This window comes from Gavia stellata, chromosome 13 (assembly GCF_030936135.1).
Source record: "Gavia stellata isolate bGavSte3 chromosome 13, bGavSte3.hap2, whole genome shotgun sequence".
NCBI classification, from domain to species: Eukaryota; Metazoa; Chordata; class Aves; order Gaviiformes; family Gaviidae; genus Gavia; species Gavia stellata.
The window spans coordinates 14,216,771-14,236,797 of NC_082606.1; the positions used below are offsets into that span (position 1 = coordinate 14,216,771).

Consider the following 20,027-nt stretch of genomic DNA (forward strand, 5'->3'; position numbering starts at 1 on the left):
GTAATAGCCCAGTATGTATGTTTATTATTATCACGTTGGGCTTTAATGGGCTGGTCTTGCAAGTACTCTGCTTGCTCAATAACCTCCTCCCACCAAAGGCTTGCAGGATCTGTAACCTACAAATATACAACAGCTTAAACTAATAAAAATAGCAATTTCTCACACAGAGTATCACAATGTAAACCTTAATTTTTCCTTTGAGAATTAATTGATGAGTGAATAAACAGATTCTTAATATGCAGAAAATGAGATTACCCTATGAAATGGAAATATGTTTGTGAGATATGAGGAGAGATTACACTTGCAGTAGTTCTAACAATTTACCTCCATGTGTTAGTAGTGTCTTTATGTGAATAAGAGCAGGAGAAGCAGTGGAGAGCAATAAATACTTTAAAAGTCTACCTGAGAGAAATATAGACTCTCTCAACTACTGGTGTGGGTCCCCATCATTGCACCATCTGAATGTTTCAGATTCTTTAGGAGATTTATTCTTGCAAACATCCCTGTGAGGTGGGGAATTGCAGTTATACCCCTTTCACAGACTGGAATTGAAAAGCACAGGAAGTTTTCAAAGGTCAAAACCAAAGTCTGTTGTGAAGCTGGGAATCGAGAGAGAGTTGTCAAGTCTAAGGCCAATGTGTTGAGCTCTGTATTATTATATCCCTTGAAATTTTCTCTGCTTTCTGATTCATACAGTGGCCCAGTTAGTTTATGTTTCAAAAATGGTGTTATTTTCATTCATTTCTCTATGCTAATTGGTGATTAAAATGGGAAGATAGGCTTGTTTGGAGTAATTTGTTTACATTCTTCTTTCAGTTATTTTCTGGATGTTGGTGATGAACCCAGAGCTAATGTTGAAAAACATCTTCAAGTGAAAACATTTTCATCTTTAATCCAATCCTAAATTATAGTACAGTGTTCCCGCATAGCTTCTATGGAGTAAATAAGCACCTGTTCTGAGACGGTCTGATTTCACACACATGTGTTAATTTGTTTCATTTTTACAACAAAGTTTTTGTTAACACTTAACACTGACATTAAATCATTTCAGTTAAAGTGCTTGTTTCTTTTTAAAATGAATCCTTTGCTGGGCTACGTAGGATGAAGATCTCCTTCAGTTGCAGGAATAAAATAATTTCCTGCTGCTAATGTAGAATTCTGTGGTAAACCTGAACCCTGTAGTAAGGAGATGCCATTCAGTACAGCAACCGAAGTATCATAAACTGTCCTCCAGAATGTCCTTCTCTTAAGTGAATGCAGGATGTAGGGAATTGGGAAAATAAGGGAAAGGGGCAGGAGTGAGAGGTGGGGCTTCTTTGCTGTCTTTTCTATAGACACGTGAAACTTTGAGATTACATTTCTCCATGTTTGGCAGTGGATGTGCACGATTGGTGTGAGGTGTGTGTCTGTGAGTCTGTGCTAACTCAGACTGGAAGACCCAGCCCTGCCTCTTATGTGTGGACTTGATCCTCACCTCTCCAAGGGGATCATGTGTCAGTTTTGGCATAGCACAGATGCAGTGGATCTTGGCAGCTAAGACTGCCCCTTCCAAGCATTTTTATATAGGAAGAGGAGTGTGCTGGCCAATTTCAGAATTCTAGCGCTGCTTTTAACTGTGAATTTCCAGAGTGCTTTCTACCCATTTGTCAGTTTGGAGTGTGGTTAAATATATACGTCCATGATGAGTTAGCTGCACTTCTCAAGGATGTGTGGATATGAGGCATATAGGCTGACTTGAGAAAATGAAACTGCAGATTAGCTTTTTACCACATTGCTCAGCATTTGGTACTCCCTGCAAATTTCTTCTATGAAATGGAGAAGGGTAAGATAGGTGAGACAGAATATTTATCTCCCTTTCAGCAGGAAGGTGCTTTTAGTCAATGTTGTCTATTCTTCTTTGTCTTCCCATTCTCACTTCCATGCTTCTTGTAGGGTGACTGATATGAAGAAAAAGGAAAACCTGGAAAAATGTTTTCTTTATAGTTTGGAGAGTTTTCAGCTGACAGTTTTTCAAAAACTTTGCTTTTGGAATTTTTGGCAGTGTTTAAGTTTGGGTGTTTTTATAATAATCGTTGGAAAGTTTTATAGATTGGGTCTCATATTCAGAAACAAAAAAAAAATCAGAAGGTGAGAACTTGAATAATCCAAGTTTTTCAAAACCTCGTTAGCAAATGTATATGTGATTGACATTAATGTAAATGGCAAATAGGAGATCTACACGAATGCCAGTTAAATTTTGAATGGCCAAGACACTAGATTATGAGCACTGCTCACAGCTGCTTGTCTGTGAAGCTGAAGGCTGAGTGCCCTTTAAATATTTAACTTGGGTTATTTCATTGCATTAATCCTGTCTCAGACATAATTAAACAGGTGATGAAAAACAAATTGTAAATAACATAGTTGTCCCTTGTGTTGGAAAGAATAACGCTCAATGGTATTCATTCACATAAGTAGTGGGAAACTGATTCATGTATTTCCTATGCTTTGAATAGCTTAACAGATCAGTTGTTGTGGTTCATCATTAAAATAATGGAAATGATAGTGTGCTTTTAAAATCCTAAATAGCAAGATATGCTTTGATAGAATGAGGCCAGCTCATAAAATCAAAAGGATAACATAATAAATAAAATTCCAGAAACCTGAGCATGTCTACTACAGCTTTGCCCTCCTTCTGACTGTGGTGTTGATGTTGGCAGGCAGTAGGCTGTGATCGACAACTTGGGAGCAATGCCAAGGAAGACAACTGTGGAATCTGTGCAGGAGATGGTTCAACATGCAGGCTTGTGAGGGGACAAGCGAAGGCACATGTCTCACCAGAAAAAAGTAGGTCGCAAATTGATCCTATGATAACTTATCCTTGACGATGTTTTCTGCTTGTATATTAACATACATATTGCAGAGTGACCTTTTAACTATATACTTGTTTGCAGTTTTCAAAAGCTACTTATTCTAAAGTCTGTGCTAGATTAGTCTATTGAAATTCCATGAGGGATACCACACATTAGGCTATAGCTAGGAAAGAATTTGAGATATGCATTTTTTTTTTTATAGAGCTACTCAATTCGTTCTATCAGGAATAACCATCAAGATGCACATCTTATTTTAGAGGGTATCCTCATGTTGCAATATATGTGATGCTGCAGCAATGTTTTTAAATCATGGAAACATCTTATAGATGGTTTTATGGAAATTGTGGCCTGTGACTGAAAGTGCCTGGTTTCCAACTTAACTTTGCTTTTTTGTTTGTTTGTTTTTAAAGTGTCTAAACACAGTTGAACTGCAGAGGCAAGTTAACTACTTGTATGGAACAAAAAGCTCAAGGTGAAAGGGAATAATACTTTCTTTTTGTGTGTGTGTGTGTTTAGCTGAAATTTTGCCATTCTTTCTCAAAATAATTAGCATCTTACTGTGAGTAACTCTGTAGGTCTCACTAGTATTGAAAATATGAGAGAGGAGGGGTATCAGAGTTAGACCCTTTACTGGAGACTTAAGAGTCTGGCTGTTTTGATATCTAGGCAAGGTTTGTCACATAGAGGCTCGTCACTTGTGCTTTCCACCCTCACAGATGATACTCCCCGTAATCTCACAGCGTATGTTCCATGTGTTTATCATGTGAGATAGTTGTCTCACATCTATTTTTTCTGTTTCTGGACTCACAATGTGCATTTGTCACATGGAGATGGAGCCTTTGGGGTTCGTTACCTTCCTGCAGAGCCACAAGATGCAAGCGTGATGATCTGGTGCTCTTAGAGTAAAGTCAATACCCAAAGTTCAAATGCAAGCAGGTATTTTTTTTAAATGGATGAAGCACCTGCCTTTGACAGTTGCATGTATTTCGGTACTGTGTAGTTCAGCCTGCAAAGATTTCACTTGTGCCCTGATTTTGAAAGAGCTGTTGTATATTGGATCATGCTTAATTCTTCTTGCAGTACATGTAAGTATTTCCATGAGGTTTTGTGGATGGGAGAATGTAGTTCAGTAATTTATAAAGTTTTTCATCCTGAAACACTGAGCAAATGTCTTGAATGTTTGAAAAGAGTTTTCTTGGCCACTTTCTATTCACTTTATCATATCAAATACTCAGAACTTCTGGTTAGGTCAGAGCAAGCACTTGTGAAACAGTAAAGATTGGATAATGTTTTAGTAGTATTACCAAGTTGTATTTGTTTTGTCCGTCTATGTATAGATAGATATAGATATATAGGGAAATATACACATAAAATATCTCTTACCCTTTCTGATGTGGAGGACAGCTGGAACAGAAATGAATTGCATTTTCTATTCCAGTTTTACAGCAACAGAGATTCTCCTGGGGAAGCACAATTCCTGGGGACACCCTAGCTAGTTCTAAGGCAACCCAATCTAAACTTGTTGGATTGTCAAATCTGGTTGGATAGTTCATGATAAGGGAAATAAAAAGATTCACATTTAATTGCTGCTTAGTATGTAAGTACAGTAAAGACAAAGTGGTAAAAGTGATCTGGTTTTGAAACTCATTTTGTGACAGAAAATATTAATTTCACTTATGGTATTCTGGCACAGGTAAGAGCTGACTACAGCTGACATCGCTTGGTGGAAGGTGTCCCATTGCCTTGACCAGGTTATGAAGAATACCCATGGTTCACTGTTTTGTCTGTCATAATTCAGTGGCTCTTGAAGAATTCTTTAAAATTAAAGATGAAGAAAGACTATTCTGGGGAAAGATGTCAGTTATGTCAAGTTTTGGTTTCATCTTGCGCTGCAGTAGGTTAGATTAGATGAATGAATTACCATTCACATAAGCAAAACAGTACGCATGCTACTAAAATCAGAACTTTTGATGATTTTCTTGGTATTGTGATAGTGCCAAAATCTTTTTCGGGTCAAGTTGTTCAAGACTATGGAAGCAGTTCCATATAATCATCCTCTGCATGAGTGAAATGTGGAAATAAAGCCATGCTTTCTTTGTGCTAATGTATCAGTGAAGGGAGACACGGTATCTCCCAAGTAGTCATTTGGAATCTTTCAGAACTAGTGTTGAGACGTAAAATATCGAGACATGACAGACATGTATTTAAGAGGGAGCTTGTAAGGTTGTGAGCAGGATGTAAATTTTATTGTGCAATGAGGCAAATTAAAGAATTGGAAGGAAAGCAAGAGCCAAAGATTTTATTATGAAAAAAAAAAAAGACGACCTAAGGGAAAATAAAAGTGCCTAGTTATCTTGGTCCTTATTTTAAAAGAAGAAATTTAGGCATTGGTAGCAAATGATTTCTCATAAAGGACTCACTTTGTTTTATGATCTTTTTTTATATGTTTTTACATAAAATGAATGCCTTTCATCGGAAAGCTAGACAGCACTGAAAGGAAGCTTACTGTTTTGCAAATGTGAAATGAACTGTCATTTCAAAAGTTCTTTATTTTTTCCACTAACACTTAATTGCCTTTGAAAGACCAAGTAAGTTAGATTTCTGCCAGGAAGCCAGATTCTAACATTCTGGTAAAATGATTAAAGGTTTGACTAATGACATTCAAACAAAAAGTGTAATAGGTTATAAAATGTACTGTCCTATTGGGAAATGAGATATCATGGGCCTGATGTTTCTAGTACTATATGCATGGAACTCCCATTAACTCCACTGCAATTTGTGCACATGGAAAAATTGAAGGATTGGGCCCTGATGTCTGCTTTCTGCAACATTATTGGCAAGAAATGGTGGAAAGTGTTCTGGTTCTGATACCAAGGAAGAAGAAAAGATACTGGTTCTGAAATTAAGAGGGAGCAAAGTTGAAGGCACAGACTTGTCCTAATCTGGTTTTATTTGATTCTCAAACTGTTTGATACTTGCAGGTTTTACCTTCCGTAACTTTTTGCTAAAAGCTTCGTACAAAAGGTTTCAATGTCGATAGCTTTGTAATTGTCTGAATTTCTTCTTGCTATGTGTTTTTATTTCTTATGGCACTTGCGTAATTACCATTGATCACTTATTGTCACATGTTTGTATGTCATAATCCCCAACCACGCTTAACCAAAAACCTAATTTCACTTTGGTTGTTTATCTAAACAGAGGTCTTCTGCAAGGCTCCCTGTTTGGTATCAACAGCTGGCTCAGTTTTATGACAACATGCTACCTCGCATCTTTTTCCCTCTTTGAAATCAATAACATGGAGCTAGTAACCCCCATTGTCAAGGTTGCCTGATACTTCATTTTATACGAATGATTTTTTGCCAAAATTCAACAGCTGGGTCAGAAACTTTCCATGTCAGGTGCTGAATGTTTTGGAGAAAATTCAGCCAAAACAACTCAGCATATTCCAAGGACACAGCAGAGAAAAACATGTTGTTTCCCACTGTCAAAACATTCCTGAAACCTTTTCTTTAGTATGTCTTAACATCCCCCATTGTTGGACTTGATCACGGATCAGGGATTTGAAATTTGGCAGGCAATGGTCTTCTGGTCATGGACAAGTCTTTTTGCAGTATCTGTGAGCATCAACACATATTTTACTACAACCCTTCAAAAAAAACCCCAACCCTTTTTCTTCAGGCTCTGTAGAGGCTTCTTGGATGTTAACAGATGACATTTCTGAAAACTTGTCCTTTTAAGTGTGCTCTAGCTTGTTACATGTCCTAACTGCAAACAGATCATGTGTGTGCAATCTGCTTAGAATAAATTAACATGTTGCTCTTCCAGAACTAAGGTATTAAAAAGTGTCTTTGGGGTTGCTCTTTTTTATTACTTTGCTGCAGTGTAGAATGGGTACCATGGGATCAACTCTATGATGCCTCCTGCTTCACATTCAGGCATTACAGAAGAGATTTTTGTGGAGAGGTTCTGACTCTCATGAGCTTCAGACTTATGACTGGGAGTGATGAGATCACATGAGGGAGAGGGAAAGGCAGGACGAGACTAGCTGAAGAGAAAAATTTGATGTTAGTTCATACAGTGAAGGAAAGACAGATATGAGAGTGTGGGAGGAGGACCTAGGGCTGGCTGTACAGATACATTAGGTCAAGGAAAAAGAAGAAGAGGGGAAGACTGAGATTAGATTAGGAATTTGGGGTGGGAGATGGAGTCAGAAATGCTCTGGGAGGAAGGGGAAAAATCAACTGTCTGTAGAGCTGGGAGAGGGAACTGGGACTGGTTTGGCAGGAAAGCTGTGTGTGGGGAGGGATAGAATGCCAATACATTAGCATTTCAGTTTGGATAAGGAGTATGTTTTCTGAAGCAAATTTCATCATGGTGCTAACATACTGCTCATCAGTTCACATTATGGAGTGGTCTTGGAGAGCACAAGCTGGACTTTTTTGGATGAAGCTAAACTGGAAGATGTACCCCAGAGAAGCACCTAATGTTCTCCAACAGCTGCTGCATATGCAGTCCATGGGATCAGACTAGAGTTAGTCCAAAGTGAAGAACCTGCAGTGTGTATAGTGTGGATGCTGGGTCTTCAGCACCAACTATTTCAGTCTACAGATCCATTTAGTTTGGCTGGTTTGCTTAGGGCTGTTATAGGTAGTATGAAAGCTCCTTCTTTACTTTCCTGATCTCTCTTCTTTTACTTGGAGAAATTCCTGTGTAAGAACATTGGCTATTTCATTATCTGTTTTGCACTGCATTTCCTTGAGATCCATTTTCTTGATGGGCTGCTTACTGTGTGTCTTTGTGCACTTTCTCCAGTGCATACAAACTTTAGAAGAGGTGTCCAGAAGTAGAAAGAAGTAAGTATACAACTAAAATGAGTTGAGGCCACACTGTTGGTCTCAAAAGCAGGTTACCACACCTTAGAAATACTTACTCAACAATACAAAGTGTCACTCTCAGATGAAGAGGCAGCCTTGAGTCATAAAACCAGCAGACAGAGGGATGGAAGTACAGAGGAGTGGGAGAGTGTGAGACTGGACAGGGAAGGACTCAAGGACAGAAAGGATGTGCCCATACAGATTTTGCAACGTGACTTTTAGGGTCAAGATATATAACTGCTGCTTTCAGTAGCACATACCTGCCTAGTTCAGGTGTCACTTAGAGTATGTATTTGGCTTCGCACAGATTCTTGTCATTAGGCAGATCAGCACATACTGCAGCACTAACGTCTTCTGAAATTATGCCTAACGTTAGAGTGGATGAGGGAAGCTGCTGCAATAAGACTTCAAATATTTTGAGCTTTTTAGTTCCCTTGTGTTGGTACTTCTTCCTGGACTATTGTTCTTTGTATTTTGAGAGCACATAGGCCTTTGCTCAGAACTGGAGGACCAGCAGATAAGTGCTGAGCAAATACATGGAAAAAAACAGTTTTTATAGGCCTGAAATAAACCCTCTGCCCTGCTGTAAGAGGAGAGAGGGAAAAATCCCAACCGGCCCATATGTGAAATGGTAAATGGGTCCACCATGGCCCACATGGAAAAATAAATAAAACCTGCTGAACTGGATTGCGCTCAGGAATGTGGCTCCTTTATTTTGATCCTGGGGATTAGCTCCCAGTCTTACCATAGCAGGGAGTCTGATCTTGCTCTCATTGAAATCCAAAATCTAAATCCACATTAACACCATAGAAACAGGATCAAACCTTGCCATCTAAAGTAAAAGCAATAGCAATCCGGGAGCTTAATCAGCAAGTGGTGTGTGTAGTGTGCGCACACCCATTTGCTGAGAGTGTCCCCAGGTAAGAGTAGAAAGCCCATTTGCAGTAGGTGCTGGAGAAAGATGACCCACATGCCCTTGGGAATCCCTACAGTGGAAGCAGTGTTAGAATAGAGAGACATTATCTCACTTGTTTCTAAGTTTTTAAGGTGAGCTTTGTGACTCTAAAATCAGGTTTTAGAGTCTAGCGTTTCTGCATGTTCCAGATGATTTTGGGCTTATTTGTTTTCAGCTTTAGTCACAGGTCAGCAATTAACTTTCAAAGATGCATAAATAGTATAAGGGGGGAAAGAAAGATAATTGGAAATTCAAAGTACAGATTTCAGGGTAGAAATTTTCCCTTATGTCTTCATAAGAGTTCACTGCTTTTAACAGTGTGGATCCTACTGATTTAATGGGAAATGTACAGCTTAACCATTTTTAAATGGGTTTACAGGGCCTTGTGTTCCTTTAAGAATATGAATTATATACTTCAACTGAGAACCGGAGACCTTTGGAAGATATAGTTTTGGAGCCAGACCTGGACAATCGTAACTACTCTTTCTTAGGAAGTTAAAGCTGTCCTCAGGAGAAGGTGGAGTCCCTTAGGTCGGCTCTGTCCCATTTTCTTCCAATTCCCCATCTCGTTTCAGAATTCCAAAAATCTCACTTTTATTTTTTCCTATAATTTACTTAATCTCATGGAAGGACTGCCCTAGGTCTTAATTATCTCAGTCAGGTTACAAGAATCTCCTGCTGTCAGACGTCTTGACAGGTCTGTGGGGCTGCAGAGGTTGAACATTGCTGTGGTGATGAACTTAGTCATCTCTAATGCAAATAAAATACTTTCTGGTAATATTGTCTCCGCCACAGAGAAACACCAAATTTAGCACCCCCATGAGACTTTTGGACCATATCAGAGAGTGCTTCGGTGAGGGTGGAATGTCTGTAGTACTGCTAAAGGAATGTGAAGCATCCTGAAAAGGGATCAACAAGGCCTGCCGAGGAGAGCAGAGCTTGCTGTAGGAGGTGGAGGAAGCACAGCAGAACGACCCTGGTTGTTCTCAAGAGGAGCAGTCCTACACATCTCTGCACATCTGCAAATCTCGGCCCCGTCCGCTCAGTGCGGAGTGCCCTTGGTTCCACTTCAAAACAGCAGTTGCATGTAGTCAGAACTGGTCATAATCAGACTCTTATTTCAGGTTTTGTGCTGTAACTGCTGGTTGGTTGTCACGACGGGATACAATTCCTGACCAAGTAGGGACAGATGGGCCCCTCAAACCTGCTTTCTTTCAAATACTGTAGAGCACATATGAATTCAGTAGTTATTTCCTTGCTTTAAAGATATACACATCCACTACCTTCTGGCTATCTTTAGCAATTCGCCTGATGAAAAACCAAGATGCAAAAAGATATTAAGTGGTTCGGTAGTTAATGTTTTTTCCAGGACTCCTTAACTGTATTATTGTTCTTACTGTAGTATTTTACACTCTGGTGGAATACCCAAGTATGAAATTAATAAAGATCATATTTTATTACATCCAAAATAAATTGTTATATTTAAATGACCTTCCTAGAAATGGGCGATATAAAAACTGTAACATAAGAAGGTGTTTATTTCAGAAAAAATAATTGCAGTATTTGCTTGAAGTATCCTGAACATTTGGCAAGATTTCATACTTATGCTAAGGAGATGTAAACCAGAAGCTGATAATTTAGCATCTACTATAAAAGGGTCCGGTTTAAAGTGGAAAGAAACATTCTTCAACTATTTTTTAGTTAAAACTAAACTCAAATATTCTGCCTCTAAATATTGTACGAGTAATTCTGGAGCCAATGTATCAGTGACCTTCAATTCACATTACTTTTTGAATTCGCAAAAATGGCCTTCCTCTACACCAGGCACTAGCTACACGTTAATGCCATCACTGAACAGAGCACCCTCTGCGGGGTGTACCCGCAATGGGCCCGTGTTTGCAGGTCCTGCCTCAAAGATTTGCAGTGGGGCCGTGATGGAAATGGGAGACAGCACGTTGGTACTTTGCTGCTTGGACACTTCTCTTGTTCTTTTGTGGATACCCCTGTCGTGCACTGTGCATACCCTTTTCTGAGAGCACTGCTCTTGTTGGCATGAAAGACTCTGGTCTATTGATTTGACTGTTAACTCAGCTTGCTCGGGCAAATCACAGATTTCCTACGTTTGAAATGGAAAGCAATAACTTTCTGCCTTTGTAAAATGCACTGAAGTAAGCGTGCCGTACGTTTATATATGAAGAGGCCATTCAGGCAGCCAAAAACTGTTTTGTATTGACATGTCCTATTGAGGGCTGGTTTGGTTTATAGTTAATTTTAAATTGAGGCTCTTACTGGAAGGAATGATCTTATATGGTAAGTTAGATGCAGACACTCTTATAACATGTACATTCTAGCTAATATATATTTGCTCTTAACTGGTCTGTAATTGGTTAAGGGTTAGTGTTAAGTAGATGATTTATTTCCTGTAAGTCCTGCCACTTATTAAAGTTTTGATCTGCAGCAGGAAACGAGGTGTGGGCAAAATGAGACTGAACAGCTGCAGATTTTTGTAAGGGGGAAGTACTACTTAGCAGATTCCTGATGTCAATTCAGTGATTAGGAAATAAAACTGGGACAACAGAGTGTAAATATGTTCCTAATACACTACTGACATTTCAGTTGTTTTTGTTAATGGCAAATAATTTTCCAATAGCAAGAAAGATTTACAAGTCCATTCATAGGTCTTAATAGTTGCATAGCATAGCAAACAGACTCAGTATACTCTACTTAGTAAAATAACATACGAAGATTTTTAATAGAAAAATTGTGAAACCTGTTAAATATTTTCTTAGACACATTTGACAGTTTTCAGTCTAGTTATGTGATGTGCAAATTCCCTGATGCAAGATAACTTCTAAAACAGTTCTTTAATTTTCCTAGGGGAAGAAACCGTGATTGCTGTACCACATGGGAGTCGCAGTGTGAGAATTACCCTAAAAGGACCAGCGCACCTTGGTATGACTGAGCTGTTTTATGCATTTATTCATAGGCAGAAGATAAAAAACAGAACCTTGTATCTGAACTCATCCAAACTTTGGGAATATGGGTAAGATCATGACCTTGATTCCTCTTCCCATCTTTAATATCCAGCCTGCAGATAGTCCCTACAGAACACTGGAAGTCCACTTAGTAAAAAGAAATAGTATGTATAACAGTGGTTTCTAAATTTATTTAAACAAAGTGATTCTTATATAAGATGTCTAAAATACGGTACACTCTTAAACTACATGCAAACAATTATGCCAAAATTACTTTCAAAAGGTTATGTGTGGGATTGATAGCACTCGTATAACCCAGCACCAGATTTCTCTTGAAGAGTCTGAGACAGTGTGAATGGTCCAGTTGAAGACACACTTGATTAGTGAGCAGTGTTCAAGGAAAAGTAATCTAGGTAAAAATGAGGTAAGGTAAACAAGATACATAAAATAAACTACACAAGTCCTGTTTCCTTGTAATCCTTTTGGTCATTACATACCATCTATGAGAAACAGCTTGCTATTCTGTTAGATGTTTGTGTCCTAATATTTTCTATAAGACTGATGGTAGTATCTATGGTAATTCTTTATCCATAGGCCTACTTCATATAAAGAACTAACTGTTTCAATGAGAAGTGGGACTGCCATACCAATCAATGAAATAAACCATTCATTTAACATTTTGAGCATTTTTTATTAGTAAAAATGGAAGACTTAGTCTGAAGCATAGAAATAAAAAAGACTTCTACTGCTCTGAGATATATAAATAGAAGACAGAAACGCATTTTATTTGAAAATTGCTCATCTATTTGTTTGCTTTGAAGAATATATTGTCATTTTCTTTCAAAGAAAAAATTGAATAAGACTTCCACTTTAGAGCAGCTCCACAGTGACAGTAACTTCTAGATATAACACTGATATCAAGAATGTACAAAGCTGAACTTATCTTGAAATAAATAATATTAATGTAAAACTGTTGCAAGGGATGTATGAAGGAGTGGTCCTGACCAGTTCAGGTCAGGACTCTTGGTCTTTCTTAAGTAGTTCTGCAGAAGGAAGTTGTTGTTTCAGCTTCGTATGAGGAAAAAGTACTAGATTCAGTGGCTCCTGGGGGATTTCTGGAAAGCTCCTGAGGAATGCAGCAGCAGCTCAGTTAGTAAGTACAGAGTGCTCCTGGCTTCCTACCCAGGGTGGTTCCGTAAAGAAGCTGTGGCTTGGCATTACCTTTGTTAGCTAGTTCTCTAGCTGGATGAGAATTGTGAAATGTTCCTTTAACCACTTTCCCCAGCACATCTGTTTGCAAATCTATGAGGATTTAGGCATTTGTTACCTAAAATTAAAATGACAGAGGTGAAAAACAAGTGAGAGCTGTTGTGGGGAGGGAGGTGGAAATTGTTTCTGGCTTCATAGCCAGATCTTCAAGAACTGATGTTCTAGGGGATGTGCTTTGGGACAATTTGCTTGTCCGCCTTTCTGATTGTACGTATGTTTAAGGGTCTTTGTCACGTAACAGAAAATATCAAGTGATCTTTGGTCTGCAACTTCATTGACTTCTGTGTAGGTGTGCTGGTATAATTAAAGGCAGAATTTAAAAAATAATCACCTATAATTACAGGCTCCATTTCTCAGATATGTTCTTCCTGGCTTGTAAGGAGTTGGATTTAACAGGTGGAGCAGGGACTACTTTTTGTAGAATTTTATACTGCCTTCTGTTGCCAGTATATATTTGCTCTTCAAGTAAAGTCAGCAGCAATAGCAAACGCTTGAAGAGCGCTATGGAGTGTCTGGCACTTTTCCCTTTATCTTGTGTTCTTTTGTGCTTCATCCTGAGCTTTATGATCTGCTCTTGTTCCAGGGAAACACAGCTGCTGGATTAATCAAAAATGGAAATCTGGTTGGAGATGTAGCGCATAACAGATTTGAAACAAATAAATGCTCTGAACGTTGTTTTACAGTCAGCAGCTTAGTGTTTTAGGAAAGACTGCATTTCTTTGTAGCTGGTAAGGATAAGTATTTTGTTTGTGTGTACAGACACTTTAAGACCAGCAACAGATTTGTGAGAGGGCAAAGGTGTTACTTTAGGTTTTTTACAAATAGGTTGCTCTTGCACTTCTGTCTGCTTGGGTTTTGTGAATGATTTGGTGGAAAATAACCAAATAATTAGTACAAAAATGTTTATGAATAAAGTGTTTCATTGTGTTGGTTTTGATTTGGACTATATTATGGATTTTCTAGCAGTTGTTTTAAGAGCATTAGAATCAAAAGAAAGACTGAAAGTTCCCTGAAATTAATCCTCCAGCAGAAGAAACAGGAAAACCAGAAGCTAATATTTTTACAAGTGGCTAATGCTAGATAACTGAGTTCATGAACTTAGGGAGGTTAAACTTCACTAAAAGGAACTGAAACTCTTTTTTCCCCTTTTTGTCGATTTCTTCTCTGCTTGCCGTGATTTGCATCACTTGCCAGTATTTACCTATACATCTATGCACTGCTTTGTCTTTTGACAGATGCTAAGAGGAAGACAATGTTGCTTGCATTTTGAAAAGAATGCATGTACTATTTTGGGCCCCTGTATTGTGCTATCTACAAATGAATCGCATGGCAAAGAAAGAGCTTTTGGGTAGCAATGTGATTTGGTCCTTCTTGCATTGGGAGCAGGAGCTATTTCCTTGGGAATTCTTCCGTGCATCTCTCTACACAGGGAGGTATCTGCAGTGGGTTCGCCATGCCACACTGCTTTACTCCTGTCTGCCACTAAGAGTATGGGGGACTTTTGTGGTGGGTCTTCCATCCACAGCTGGGCAAGGCATTTCCGTGGGGAAAACGTTCTTTTTATGAAGGTAAGGGAAGTAACACAAAGACAGACAGTTATAGGTCTTTGGCACCAGTAATTATCTTGTTAGGCACAGAAACAGGTGAGCACTCAAGAGAATTCCCTGTCCTTATGACTCTGCACATCTGGAGTCCTAAAGACCCCTCAAGGAAATGTTTCCCTAACTTAGGACAGGGAAGCTTATTCCTGAAGTCAAACTTCCCACCTCTTCAGGATTATAGGACCCTGCAGAACAAATAAATGTTTGGTGACTTCTTCTCTAAACCTTGCCTATAAGCCAGTCGGTGAAACCTTTGTTTCCAGTTACTGCTCTGAAGTCAATGAAGTAGGGGGGTTTTTGGGAACAGCTCCCTAGGAAGAATTATTATGTTACGTATGTGTTACATACACTAGATGCTTGGTTTCACTCTGTTTTAGAAGCCTGTGATGACAAGCACTAGATATTACTGAGCAGGAATATATTGCATCAGAGGTTATCCGTTGTGCTGTGGAATAGCTCTTCATCTCCACGTGTGACACACTTCTGGGAAAATCTGAGCAGCTGTTCTAAGCTTCACTGACATGACATCCAGAGATACAGGCCATCACTCTATAGCTGAACCCTGCAAATAAACATATGCTTTGGATTCAAATCTAGTGTAGCTCTAACACAAATGTGTGTCAGCTCTCAGTGAGTTATCATGTTGTTGGTTGCTGAGCAATATTCTTGGTTTGTGCTTAGAAAAACTTAAAAATAATTCTTTTAGTAAGAAAATTAGCATAAAGACTGTAAAGTAATGCAGCTCAGGTCACCAAATTAACATCTTTAACATCTTTTTGCAACAGCCAGATGTCTTGCTTTGCAATCTTAAACGCTAGTTTCAAAGGGGTCCTGTACTCCTGAGGATCCTGCTGACTTTATGTGAAGTGGGAAGTCCTTGAGATTTGCTGATTTGACTCTTACTCAACAAATGACAGAATAACAGGCACCATGCATTAATACTTACTGTTAAGCAGTCTAAGTTTGGGGTCAAGGCTTGCAGAAGCTTAAGCCAAGAATGCCGAGTTCCGGATATTTAGAAGGTTATTTTGTAATGCAATCAGGAAAGAAAACTTCCATAAAAGTGACAAACAAAAATATGTAGTAATCGTCTAAATACTTGTTGATTTTTCTGCCATTTGTTTATATCTGTTTATTCCTAATGGAAACGTGTGGGACAATGGGGCACTTTGATTCCCAGAGATTTATTTTTTCTCTTTGACAAAGTACATTTGATTCACCACTAGATTGCTACCCTACGATCAACATAAAGTCATTTCCTAGAAACATATCCTTCCTTAAACTTCCTTCCAGCCATGTATGTAATCTTTGTTATACCTATGAGCGCAGTAGAACCTAATGCTTAGAAACTTGGGACAACGTTGGTGCCCTTTCAAGGAAGTTAATTTCTTCTAGAATTTCTTCACTCTCTTTGTTGGGGAAGCTCCAGAATGCATTTGCCTTTTAAAAGATCTTAAGGAGGAAAACAGTAATGACGGACTGCAGCATTCAGAGTATGTTTTCAGTGCAGGTAAAACCAGATGCTCTTAACCTAAATTATCTAGCCTGAATTAGGTAACTCTGTTTAAAGTACCAAAAAAGGCAAGGTAGTTGGAGAAAGAGGGTATTTATAGCTTGTCGAAAGGTTCCTTTTACTTAGCCTTGAGCTCATCAGAGATTCATGCCTTTCTCGTGCAGTGCTCTGATAGATTGTAACCAGACCAGTGCATTTCAAGTCGTGCATCTTGCTGTGCCTATACGCTGCATTATGCAGAGCCCAAAATTCTACTTTCATTATGAATATCTTCCTTTAGCTTTGTCCACTTACAGTTCAGTCAGTTTGCTGGAAGTGACTCAATCCTAAAATGCTTCATCTGTCTTCTGGAGGTTATGGGCTGTTAGTTTAATCTGTTTTCAAGGAGTGCAGAACAGCTCAAAAAGGGTTTTCATCACTACCTGTTCTGAGAAAGGGACATCCCTTCAGCAGTGCTGCAGCTACCACCACCTCTTGGCTGTGCCTTTTGCTCACAGGGGAAATATTCAAAGTTGAGTTAATGACCTCTGGAATGGGTAGAGTGATACAGGTATTGAGGTGAGTGTTTGGTGAGTTTGACACCATTCAGGCTTCTCTGGAGACTGATTGCTGAAATTGCTAGGCTTTTGAGTTGCATGGAAGTATGAGTTATTTTTTTGTGTATTGATTCTGTTTTGAGTTTCTTTCAGCTTTCCTGCTGAATCTATTGCTTTATAACTATATAGAGCACTTTGTGTAGGAAAAACTGTCTCAGAAATGCTTCTGGTATGAAAGAATAGTGTGTTTAGGCAGATATTCCTGTGCTGACATGTCATGCAATTATATATCAGCCTATAATCTGTAGCAGCTAATATTCTCACAGGTATTCTGTGTGTTTTTTTAATGCACATATATGGCTGTAACTTGCAAGGCAAAATTGTAACTATTACTCTCTGACTTCCTTGAAAATAAAAAAAATCCTGTTTAAATTTACTAATTGCATGTTTCTTCTTTAGTTATAGAGTCAAAGACACTACAAGGAGAGAAGGGAGAGCACAGTTTCAATGCTCCTGGAACATTTGTCATAGAAAATACAACTGTTGAATTTCAGAAGAGTACAGACAGGGAAATTGTAAAGATCCAGGGGCCTCTTGGAGCAGATTTCATTATCAAGGTGGGATAATTGTATGTACAAATCTACAAAGAAATTGCAAGTATGTGCAACAGAGTAGATGGCTGTCCATCAGGTTGTAGCAATACAATAAAATCTTTTAGCTAGCAAATAACAAATCCTAACTACAGTCCAGAGATAATTTTTACTAAGTATATCCAAACAAATTAAAATGTTATGAGGTTAATGTCTTTGCTGTGGTGGAAAGTACCGCAGGACCTCTAATGGTAAAAATGGCCAGGACTTTTGTTTTAAGTGTTACTGAAAGAAGAGCAGCGTGGTCCTGTGCAGGGGGTTGGTGTTAGTCCAACTGAAGGCTGCCATCTACTGAGTCCGAGCGTTACTTCCAGCAGCACCCTCGGGTCCATTGCTAGTCTGGCTACTGACCACTTCTAATCCTTTTAAGTTTCTCTTCTACCCAGACCACAAGCCGATGGCTTGTATCACACATGCAGATATTTATATGTAAGAAACGTATCGATATTTGACTGCCAAAGGAAGATAGTCACACAGTTTTCCATTGGAAATTACAGGTGTTTCAGTATTATCACACCACTTGGCTTTATCTGTCACGTTGTAGAAATAGACTTTCACCAGTTTTTATTTTGCATCTCCAATATCACATGTGCAGTTAGACTTGCCTGAATATGAACCAGTGTGCTTAGATCAATTACAGACTTCCCTGTCCAGCAAATTTTAAAAATTTTGCTAACAAAGAGATAATACAGAAGAATACATTTAGGAACTTTGCCAATCAAGGATAGATAATCAAATTGTCACATTAGTACCTTGAATAATTTGAAAAACAAAGCAACATACAACTGTTTGACTATTTGAAACTTAAATTTAATTGTTACTCCAGCCTTTCTAGAGGTTTTATGCCTGTTATCATATTACTCTCTGCACTGCTATTATATATGAATTATGTTCTGAAATGACATGAACAGTGGAGTACGATATACATGTGTTGTAATGGAAATTTCTTCAGACCAGGTACTCTGGATCAAAAGAGAGTGTGGTTCAGTTCTTTTTCTATCAACCCATCAGTCATCAGTGGAGACAAACGGAGTTCTTCCCCTGCACAGTGACATGTGGAGGAGGTAAGTAATGGCAATTCTTCAGGAACGTTTACATCTGAAGGTTAAAACTGGCTGATTTACAACCTTCATTCTGCATTTCTATTGATTAAATGTTTGTGTTTCTTTGTACACTGGTGGTTCTTCAGAAAAATAAATGACAGAATAGCAGGTAAGTCGGTTGGTTAAGTTAGTATAAGCATAGGGGGTTTTTTATAGCTTATATTACTGGAAGTCATGTTCTTCCATAAGGAATGATCCTTCAACTAAGAACTTTGGCTAAGAAATAAAGATATGACATTCAAAGTGGAAAATAATAATTCATAAAAGATATTTTGGGAAAGTAAGCAAAGAAATACAATGAGATTTTAAAATAAGGGTAGTCAAGAGATGAAGGAAGAAGGGATTTCTGGCCACAGTAGTAGATGTGAGGGAGAGATTTAGAACACTTAGGTTAGAAATTAGTTACACAGAAAGCAGAATAAGTACATAGAATTTAAAGAACAGCTACTATCAATACATTTGGCTGTCTGATCTTAGACACTTAATCCTGATGGCAGTTAGAGCATTAGGTAGTGTGCCATAGTGTCTACTCCTGGTTTAAATGCCACAGCTTATACACTGGTTAGACGAAGTGCAGCTCAGATCTGCTACTGCTCATCCAGCCCAGCCCACTGCTCATCATGTCTGGTTCTGCAAAAAGCATGACCTCATGGTAGGAGGAGTGTTTGACATTGTAGATAGCTATTTCAGTTCAGCTAGCATTACCTAGGTCACCTGAAAAACAGGCTGGGGTACTAGTGATACTGGTGTAGCGGTTTTCTTGGAGAGTACAAATATGGTTTAAATAGTTACTTGGGACATGAGCAAAAAGAATGGAAGATGTGTAAAACACAAGCGGAGTCTGGGGATCTTTTGATGGACCATCCATTTTGGCCCTTGCACCACACTTTAATCTGACATACAGACAATATATGTTATAATATGTAGTCCCACAGGAAACTACTGTATCTTATAAGATACTTGGCCTCATGAAGTGTGATTCTTGCTGGAACTGGAGTGGCAACACATATCCTCTGATGATTCCATCGCACTGTGTTTATGAATTTTTCCATAACCTGTCTGACAAGGGAAGAAGTTTAAAGCATCACAGTTATTTTTGAGGACTGCATGTAAACACTGGATAACTCAAGGGACATATTTATCTTCAAAGTTATTGGCTCAAATTCAGCCTTATTCAGTCTGGTGTTACGATTTGAAAATTGTAGCTACATGTCAATCTCTTTGAAATTAGCCAGGGTTTTCAATGCCCTACTTTGTAGCTGCATGTCTATAGTATGAAAGTGGTACCTTTATCAACAGGGCTTGACACTCTTGATGGCAGTCCTGAGAGAGGCCAGTAACTGAAGAAGCACAGAAACTAAGCTACTTGCTTACCCATGAAAGTAGTAGTGTTAAGAATGGCATATTACTGAGGCCTGCAAGGAAGTTGTATTGCAGCTGCCTGGCTTTAACCTGTTATCTTAAAGCGGATTTTGTATCCAGATTGTCTGTTTGGCATCTTTTACTGGCAGTAAAAGAAAAAGTTCCTCACAACAGATACTTGGAATCAGTGCACCACCATTCCTCCCTTGGATGCTTCTTTTACATTAAATTCTGTAATCTCCACGTGTGGGAATGGGGAGTGTGACGGGCATCTCAGAAAGCGCAGTCAAGCTTGAATGAGCAAGAATGTTTAAAAATTGTGTTTATCTTGTTTGCAAGT

General features: G+C 38.7%; 1 protein-coding gene across 1 annotated transcript in view; it reads left to right on the top strand.

The window, feature by feature from the left end:
- Positions 1-20,027, top strand: part of ADAMTSL3 (ADAMTS like 3) — a 192,842-nt gene that overhangs the window by 112,785 nt on the left and 60,030 nt on the right. The window contains exons 7-10 of the mRNA XM_059823708.1: positions 2,697-2,823; positions 11,556-11,630; positions 17,032-17,189; positions 18,175-18,286. Of these exons, the coding sequence (XP_059679691.1) occupies positions 2,697-2,823; positions 11,556-11,630; positions 17,032-17,189; positions 18,175-18,286 (472 nt within the window). The remainder of the gene's footprint in view (positions 1-2,696; positions 2,824-11,555; positions 11,631-17,031; positions 17,190-18,174; positions 18,287-20,027) is intronic.